The sequence below is a fragment of the Cyberlindnera jadinii genome (genome assembly GCF_001661405.1).
Source record: "Cyberlindnera jadinii NRRL Y-1542 unplaced genomic scaffold CYBJAscaffold_23, whole genome shotgun sequence".
NCBI lineage: Eukaryota > Fungi > Ascomycota > Saccharomycetes > Phaffomycetales > Wickerhamomycetaceae > Williopsis > Williopsis jadinii.
The window spans coordinates 75,784-85,175 of record NW_017963674.1 but is presented as its reverse complement, the minus strand read 5'-3'; the positions used below and the strand labels follow the sequence as shown (position 1 = coordinate 85,175).

Sequence of the window (9,392 nt, the reverse complement as noted above, 5' to 3'; positions counted from 1 at the left end):
ATCCGCGTAAGACAATAACTGTATGCCCCGGAATTTCCCGGTCTTCTGTATCTTATTGTTGATATTTGGTCGGAGCACGTAGACCTTTCACACTCAATATTGGTATAGCCACACCCTCGTAAAACTTTCACTGTGCCCTCGGATCTTGTCTCCATCGACAACACCGGAGGAAATTTGGAGCGTAGGGGGGAGGGAAAAAAAACAGTAAAATCCCCTTTCAAACCACGCACTTCCTCCCCTTTGAAATACACATCTCAGAGTAACAACGACGTAATCGAAGTAGACCAAGAGATGATTCCATTCGAGGGTTTGCTGCCATGGGGCATTATCTTGACTTTCTTGACCGCAGGTGGTTCTTATGTGTCTGTCTCACGATACCTGACCAACGATAACAAGAGGGTTCGCTATAACTTGGATCAGTTTGAAAAACAACTCATTGAACGTGACTTCAGATTGACTGGTAAATTCAGAGCGCAGAGTGATGAAGCAGTTGCTCCACAGGCATTCAAGACCAACGGTATCTGGAAGCTGGAGAAGACCAGTTGGTGGAAGGATTAAAATGCTGCTGTTGTTTGTCTTTTCCTTTTGGTCCTGTCCTTCCAATATCCCAATAATGGCTGGACACTTATTTATTCCAAAGATTAAAAATTCTATCCTTATTTATTTATCTCTTTTTTTCTTTATCTATTTATTTATAAATCAATTAATTGATATGAAATGTATACACATATTACAAAGTTGTTGGTTATAAACAATATTATTTCATCAATTAGATTTAAAAATGGAAAGAGAAAGATATAAAAAAAAACAAAACATTATGACATAGTTGTGTAAAATCATTATAAAAAGGAAACAGAAAATCCAAATAAAACAATGTTGTTCATCATCACGCACCAAAACATAAACAATGGTATCACATCCGTAAGCTTCTTCTTTTGAAAAAATCCATAACTTTCCTAGCAGTTGAAGGTTCCTTCCTCTGTTCAAAACTAGTGTATTGAATTGCAGCTTCATTCTTTGGATTGTTGATGTTTGCCCCGTTGGAAGGCTCCAATACTTTCTTTTTATTGGTTCTTTTCTGATTAGAGGAATCAACAGAGATGGAAGATCTGGAATCCGGTTGTGCAGAGTAAAATCCCAAAAAGGAAAATCTTTTGTTTCTACTGTTGGAGTTGGTCTTTGCGGGAGGCCTGCTCAGTTGCTGGTTCTCGGTATCAGGGGACCCAGTAACAGATGTATCCTTGGTAGTTGTAGAGATATTGGACTTGGTCCCATTAGATATGTGTGAATCCAATTTGGATAGATCACCATCATTGGCAGTATGAATATCACCTGTATTGAACAGTTTCTCCATCAACACTTCTGCAGCGATCACGGCTGAATATCTATTCTGCTTCTTTTGAGATATTGACGAAGATGATAAGTCTGCCTGTGATTTCTCTATAGCATCAACACAGAAATTCTCGTGATTCTCTGAAGTTTCAATCCCGTTGAATGTCTTTGCACTCATCAGGGGAGATTTTGGACTGGTAATGTCACCTTCAGCTTGTACCAATTCAACAGACGGAGCAGATATCTTTTGATTTGCCAATGATGCCACAGAATTCGTGGATTCGGATCTTCCAAATTGAGTTGTGGAAACTTGGTTAGCCATTTGTGTAGAGTTTCGGTAATCGGGTTGATCTTGTGACATCCCAGTGGAATAGTAACCTGGATGATACGAAGTTGGTCTTGGTCTTCTGCCTCCTTTTGGACCTGGTAGCTTCTGTGTACCAATGGCTTGATGATAGTTATTCGAATTCATTGGTATCTTTGGTACGATGAAATCTGTGTGTACATCTGAACCTTGTACATGTTTCCCAGTCTTTGCTGGGGATTCTTCAATGGTAGAAATTCCCTGTTGTTGTTCCCTAGAAAAGTTGGACAAATTTGCTATACCTGTATGTGTCGTTGACCTTGGAATATTACCTTTGATCTTTGTATCGCTATTATGACGCACAAAGCTGTCCAATCCGTATGCTGAAGAAGAGGACGGTAATGGCGGAGATGAAGAGTGGTTTCTTATCTCATCTGCATCGACAACTGCCTGCAATGCCAACGACGCAGATGTATATGACTGTACTGAATTAGTTCTTGTATGACCTTTCGGAGTCCCAATCTTCAGCTGTTCTTGAATAGATGTTGACGAAGCAGAAGACGGTATAGCCATTGCATGACTTGAGGACGTTTGCGGGGGTAATGGGTTCGAATATAACATCTGTTGGTTAGTTCCACTGTTGCTATTATGGGAATGAAGAGATGGGACGCTTTCAATAAGAGAGTATCTTCTATAATCGTTTTTCGATGTAGACTTGTCCTTAAAACGTTGTTGTGCGAAGGCCATAGACTCTACCTTATTGGCAGTTCTGATGTTCTCATCCCACTCAGCTGGTGTCACTGATAAGAATGGTGCATGTGAAACCAACCAAGAATGACTTCGAATCTCTTTCAAGTTCAGTCTTTTTTTCGGATTAGAAACTAATATTCTTCTTAGCAAGTCCCTGGGCATTGGTTCCACGTACTCTGGAAATGTCAATGGAGTTGTTGTGATGTATTGGTACAATCTTGCAATGTTATCGCCATCTGGGTTTTGCGGATCATCATCAAACGGTAAATATCCAGCAAGCATTGCATATAAAATTACTCCACAGGACCAAATATCAACTTTTCTCGCCTCATACGGTTCATTAGATATCACCAATTCGGGCGCAGCATAGCATGGAGAGCCGCATGATGTTTTCATCAGTTCAGATTCTGAAGTGAACGAGTTGACAAACCCAAAATCTGTGATGACGATATTTTTATGTTTATCCAACAACAAGTTCTCCAGCTTCAAATCTCTATGCACAATCCCTTTAGAGTGCATATAATAAACACCGCTCACCAACTGTGCAAACAATCTACACGCTAGTGAGTCCTTTAAATATCTGTGTTGTAAGATGTAGTCGAACAATTCACCACCCGACGCGTATTCCAGTACGATACCGATGTACTTGTCATTCTGTAACACCTCTTCCAATCTAATGATGTTTGGATGTGTCAATCTTTTCAATGCATTAATCTCTCTGTGTACTTTCGATTCCCTTTCAGAGCCCCTTGGAATCGACTCACGGCGAATGAATTTGATGGCTACTTGTGATGGCTGTTTCCCGTCCTTCCTCCAACACAGTTTAACTTTACCAAACTCTCCTTCACCTAAAGTTGAGCCTAGAATATAAGATCCAAATCTCACCTCCTTAGACCGAGCCTTGTGTTGGAAGCTCTGACGACGAGGTCTTGTAGTGTCAGTGGACATGGAATGATCGATTCAGTGTTGACGACAGTACCAAGCTTAAATCACAGCCTAATTGAGAAGACAGAAGTTCTGATGAGCCTCAGATAGTACACTTAGGGGAGCCCACACTCGAGCTTCTGTGAAGAGAGGTTTCCAGTTGTCAACGACTTGATCAAGTTGTAGTTCAAGTTGTTGTTATGGTGTTCTTCCAAAATTAACCGCCAACCTCTATGAAGCCAACAAAATGAAAAGAACGACGAGAAAAACAGATCACTAAACAGAGCGGTCTAACTGGAGATGATATAATAGCACTATACGAAGTATTCTCCAATGAAGCAGATGGGATTATTTTGTTTCGCCAGAGTGGAATGTTTGGTTTAAATGTTTGTTTACATTTCAAAGAGGAAGAAAGAAGAAAAAAACAGGGCACTTTTTGTGTACTGTTTTTGTGCTTTTTGTGTTTTGTTTTTGTGTTTTTCTCGCTCTGCGCCCTGTGAAAGGTTTGTTTACACTTTCCCTTTTGGGCTCTAGGCAGAGGGGTCTTTCAGCTTGGGCGGGAGTTCCTCCGTGCTAGGCTGGCGGGAGATCCTTTCCCTGGGCGGAGAAGGAACGATCTACGGTTTCTAGGCAGGAGCACACGATCTTCGCTACCAAGAATGCACATCGCATATTCTGTATAGAGAAGAATGGAGATCGCTTAAACACTGTACCGTGAAACCACTCAGTACCTACGTTCAGATGGCAAGGGAGAATCGTTGGTTTATTTACACGGTATATAATATTTACAAGTTCAAGTCCGAAAGTTTCATTACACCTGAAGTTTGGAACCCAGATGCACTGTCATTTACAGTAGAGCCCAGGGTTTCCATTCCTTCTGTTGTAACATTTGTCTTCTTCGGCTTTGAAGTCTTAGCGTTTTGGATGGCCTGGTACAAGTGGTGGTTCTCCTTGACCAAGTAACCTCTCTTGTCCACTCTGCTGTAATAGTGGACGTCTCTTTTCTTTGTAGGTCTGGCGCTCAATGGGATATATCCTCTCTTGAAGAAGAAATATTCAGGGTAGAGGTGGGCTTTTAAGGAAAGTTTGGTGAAATATCTCGCTGTGAATTCCCCACCAGCTCTTTCAATTGTCCTGATTGCCTCGGTGGACGCTCTAGTGGCTTCAATTCTGAGAGGCAAGTTGAACTTCTCCTTTCCGCTTGCAAGCACTTTAACACCGTCTCTCAGAGTACCGGTGATTAATCCCAGCTGCTTCATCTTTCTCATGTTCAAAACTTCACCCTCCTTCAACACCAATCTACCGTCACGGTGGAATCTCATAACTCTTTCCAAGTTCAGCACCGCAAGTTCTGGAGCATTGACCCTCTTGAATCCAATCTTAGGGAAAAGTTTGGTGATTGGAGTCTGACCACCTTCAAACCATGGCTTCACAGTTCCACGAGCCTTCTGTCCCTTTTGACCACGTCCAGAGGTCTTACCATAACCTGATGACGGACCACGACCAACTCTCTTGTGATTTCTAGTAGAGTTGTTGGAAGGTTTCAAGTTGGACAAAAGTGATAAACAGCGGGATTGCACACTCCATGATTTCGAAGAAGATGGGCTCACAAATGACTTAATCGCAAACATTGCTGAAAAAACTCCTCAACTACACACTCTCTTGACGAAGTATGTTGTATGTTCTTTATATATTTCGAGTAAAACTTTTATTTGCCGGTGATTGGACGAAGCGTACTATTTTTTTCTCGGCGTTTGATTACATAATCTTAATTCTGGCTTATGTAATATATTAGGTAACAAGTTGATCTATAGTGCTTCGGTACGGTGAGCGCGATTCGGCCCTTCGAGATCAACTTGCGCTGCGCAGCCCGTCGGGTATTGACTTTAATGTCTGGTCCCTTCGTTGATAGGATGATTTGGAAACTAACGAAATCTACGCTTAAATAAGTTTTCCTAAAACTGTGGTGAAAGATTTCGTATATGTAGTCGCAAGTGTGTGTATGGGGTGGATATGTTAGAATGATACTAATCTGAGTCCCGTTAGGTATGGAAAAGATCTGGCTCACCCTTCAGTTATTAGAACAACACATCTCAAAGATAAAAAAACACTCTTAGACATAGTATTGATAAGAGTGGAGCCACCTGTGGATCTTTCCTTTACACTGAAGTTGAAGTCTGTTCTGCTGTTATTGCTTCTGCGCGCACCAAGGCAAACTCTTTAACCTCTGGTAATAGAGGAGTACGATCTTCTGAATTTGCTGATGCTCTTGGTTCAATATTGGCAAATCCAACGATATGCTCCTCTTGTTATTCCCATCTCTGTAATTTCCTGTTGAACAATTTCTCCAGCGGTATATAACAGCTGTGTATAACGATTATTTGAGATAGAAATTCGTTAATTTTGCTAATGTGGTCCTCAAGTTTATTATATTCTTTATCATTTTGAAGAGCACCTCTAAGCAATTCAACGTGACGGTTTGTAGCCAAATCTGAATTTAGTATATAAATTTCTTCCAACATCTCTTGGCCATTTTCTTGTGCTATCATACCATCAACTCTGTGGAATAAACGGCCGTTGATAGCCATTGAAGAAGTCCCACCTCTCGAATCGCCAGTAAGGTTAGAGCCCAAGGATGATAGCGAAAGAATTGGAATGATTGTTCGAGAATGTTTGGACGTGATTAGTTCCAATAAGATATCCTTTAAGTACTGTGGATGTGGTTTGAATATCTCACCGAGTAAGACTTTGCTCCTGTCACAAAAACCAGATGGTAATTCAGTATCGATAGGGAGAGCATGACAATAATTACAACATTATTCATGACCACATGGATTATATACTGAGTTCTGTAGCCTCTGTGGTCTCCGCTACTGTTGTTGTTCATAAACTGGATCATCATTCTCATTAAAACCGTTGGTGTCATCCTCAATGATGTGTTCAGAGCTGGATCATGATCAAAAACACCATGTCATCTAATTTCTTCTAATGCTCTATCTGTTACCAGTGCTGCATTTCTCCATCTACCTCTTATTCTATCAGCCATAGTTCCATTATCAGGTAATAACGGCTGTTGTGGTAAGGCTGTGATCTCTATATGGACATTCCGTAACAGAACTTGGAGGTTTCTTGGTTCCGAATCTTGTTCTCATAACCGTTCAGTTAGTCTGTCTCAATGATTATTGGGTATGCTTGTTGTATCGTACCTTCATTCGTCTCAAGTTGCCGCTGTGGTTCTGGATTAGTCGCTGCTGTTTCCTCTTCAGGTTCAGGACGCCGTTAGAAGGTTCCAATGAGAGCTCTCTGGAGTTTCTTTAGTTGTGACCAGATCATTCTTCCGTACTTGCTTGATCTTTTGTTCTTGGACATTCTTCTGTGATATTCTTAATTCTGTGTATAAAGCTGTATTGGCTTTGTGTCATTTTGTGTCTGATAAGAATTCCAAATGTAAACAATGCAGCGAAAATTGAAATCATCCTAACATTTTTACGATTGCTGGGGCAACGAAAAACCAGAGAGATATAATGCAACACGTTGTGATATATGTTAAAAGGGCCATTAATCCGATCAAGCTCAAAGTTAGTGTTTATGATAATATAGATCTGTTATTGTATTTTCGTCGCCAGTTTTCCCAATTTTTGTTTTGTTGCTGAGATATAAGCAAATGTATGTGTTTGTCTTGATTATACCATACAAACTATGAATGGTTAAATCTCAGAAAATATTGAAGATAACATGATCATACTTTATATATCTCTTAATTTGGATAAGAGCTACATTGTGGTATAATTTGGGAACATTTGAAGGGGGGGGGTTATTATTTTTATAAGTATCATTCTAATCTAATATTCTGAGCTACAAGTGTAATATGTGTGGTGCATGGCAACAGCGGTGGTGCTCACACTTGACTAATTACCCTCTTCAAGGAACATTGTACTCTTCTAAAATGGGTTAGGTGTTATACATTCAACTCTGTACAATGTTTGTTGATCTTGTGGATTTTACAGTCTGTTAAACATGGACCGACGACCTCTGTTCCACGTCTTTGAGTCACATATGTTTGATTCATGAGTATGGCCTTCTATCGTCTGGAACTCAATGGTGTTTTGAAATACATTTGATTTAGAAGTAAAAGATATATTATAGGTACAACAACACAAAACAATGTATCGGAACGCAGATCCTGGGACTCAAGACCACCTATAGAGAAGAAATAAAATAATGAGCCCCAATGGAATGGAAATACGCTGGAAACTTGAACAAATTTCGAAATCAAAAAGCGTTACAAAAGAATCCAATTCGAAGTGAAAGAGCGTGTTGCAAGCGATCTGAAATCAAATCAAAGCAACAGCGAAAATAAGGGCAGAAAGAGCTGAAATCACCGACTTCTTAGATGCTGCACCTTCATAAGCAGAGATATCCGCGGTGGTGGAAGAGCCGGAGGAACCAGCTTCACTAGAGGAACCAGAGGAACCAGAGGAACCAGAGGAACCCGATGATCCAGATTCGCCAGAGGAACCAGATTCGCCAGAGGTTCCAGATTCACCAGATTCGCCAGAGGTTCCAGCTTCACCAGAGGAACCCGATGATCCAGATTCGCCAGAGGTTCCAGATTCACCAGATTCGCCAGAGGTTCCAGAGGAACCAGATTCGCCAGAGGTTCCAGGTTCACCAGATTCGCCAGAGGTTCCAGGTTCACCAGATTCGCCAGAGGTTCCAGCTTCACCAGAGGAACCCGATGATCCAGATTGGCCAGAGGTTCCAGATTCACCAGATTCGCCAGAGGTTCCAGCTTCACCAGAGGAACCCGATGATCCAGATTCGCCAGAGGTTCCAGATTCACCAGATTCGCCAGAGGTTCCAGATGATCCAGATTCGCCAGAGGTTCCAGCTTCACCAGAGGAACCCGATGATCCAGATTCGCCTGAGGAACCTGATGATCCAGCTTCACCAGAGGAACCAGAAGATCCAGATTCAGTGGAAGAAGCAGCCTCGAAAGTGACGGTGTTAGTGACCTTAGTGGTCTCGACAACCTCGGAAACTGAGTAAGTAGTACTACCACCGACAACAACCTCAGCAGTCTCGGACTTGGTGATAACAACCTCGTCAACAGCAACACCGTAGCTTTCAACGGCAACAGTGGTCAGAGGTGAACCACCAACAGTGCTAACAACAGTCACAGTTGTAACAGTGGCCTCGGCACCAGTACCGTACGTCTTAGCAATACCAGTAGTGATGACTGAGCCACCAGTAGCAGTAACAATGGTCTTTGTCTGAGTGACAATAACATCGTAACACTCATCCTCACATACGATGGTCTTGGTGATGGTAGTGGCACCCTCTTCACAAACCTCACATGGGACGGTAACACAAACGATCTTCTCAGTGTAAGTCTTGGTGGTGAGGTAAGTCAATGGGCAGTACGTGGTGTAAGAAGTAACGACACCGGAAATGGTTTCGGTGACGATAGTGACACCAGTTGGAGCCTCGGTTTCATGGCACTTGTTATCCTCACAGCTTGTGATGGTGACAAGTGTAGTGCTGTCCGCAGTAACAGTGGTGGTTTCTGTAGACGAGGTTAGCGTAATGTCTGGGGATTCTGAAGTGGTTTCAGTGGAAGGCTCGGAGGACTCTTCAGAGGACTCTTCAGAGGATTCTTCAGAGGATTCTTCAGAGGATTCTTCAGAGGATTCTTCAGAGGATTCAGCAGAGGATTCAGCAGAGGATTCCTCAGAGGATTCAGCAGAGGATCCTTCAGATGATTCTTCTGATGATTCTTCTGATGATTCTTCTGATGATTCTTCTGACGTCTCTTCTGAGGTCTCTTCTGAGGTCTCTTCTGAGGTCTCTTCTGAGGTCTCTTCTGAGGTCTCTTCTGAGGTCTCTTCTGAGGTCTCTTCTGACGTCTCTTCTGACGTCTCTTCTGAGATCTCTTCTGACGTCTCTTCTGAGGTCTCTTCTGAGGTCTCTTCAGATGTCTCCTCAGATGTCTCTTCTGAGGTCTCTTCTGAGATCTCTTCTGAGGTCTCTTCTGAGGTCTCTTCTGAGGTCTCTTCTGAGGTCTCTTCTGACGTCTCTTCAG

General features: G+C 42.1%; 4 protein-coding genes across 4 annotated transcripts; 1 reads left to right on the top strand and 3 right to left on the bottom strand.

The window, feature by feature from the left end:
* Positions 1-291: 291 nt before the first annotated feature.
* CYBJADRAFT_155957 (NADH dehydrogenase [ubiquinone] 1 alpha subcomplex subunit 1) lies at positions 292-738 on the top strand (the record flags this gene model as incomplete). The annotated part of the gene is made up of 1 exon (XM_020213458.1): positions 292-738. One exon carries the CDS (start codon positions 292-294, stop codon positions 556-558), a length of 267 nt encoding a protein of 88 aa, XP_020067989.1. The 3' UTR covers positions 559-738.
* An 8-nt stretch (positions 739-746) lies between these two features.
* CYBJADRAFT_169802 (Pkinase-domain-containing protein) lies at positions 747-3,700 on the bottom strand (the record flags this gene model as incomplete). Its single annotated transcript, XM_020215936.1, has 1 exon — positions 747-3,700. A coding segment is annotated over exon 1 (2,415 nt), but the record flags the coding sequence as incomplete, so codon positions are not given.
* A 352-nt stretch (positions 3,701-4,052) lies between these two features.
* Positions 4,053-4,990, bottom strand: MRPL10 (mitochondrial 54S ribosomal protein uL15m). The gene has a single exon (XM_020215935.1). The coding sequence runs from the start codon at positions 4,939-4,941 to the stop codon at positions 4,096-4,098; it is 846 nt and encodes a 281-aa protein (XP_020067987.1). The 5' UTR covers positions 4,942-4,990; the 3' UTR covers positions 4,053-4,095.
* A 2,250-nt stretch (positions 4,991-7,240) lies between these two features.
* On the bottom strand, positions 7,241-9,384 carry CYBJADRAFT_187117 (uncharacterized protein; the record flags this gene model as incomplete). Its single annotated transcript, XM_020217246.1, has 1 exon — positions 7,241-9,384. A coding segment is annotated over one exon (1,740 nt), but the record flags the coding sequence as incomplete, so codon positions are not given.
* Between the last annotated feature and the right edge of the window lie 8 nt (positions 9,385-9,392).

What these genes read in the sequence shown, in the direction of transcription:
- MRPL10 (XM_020215935.1), bottom strand. Translation starts at nt 4,941, where the DNA reads ATGTTTGCGATTAAGTCATTTGTGAGCCCATCTTCTTCGAAATCATGG.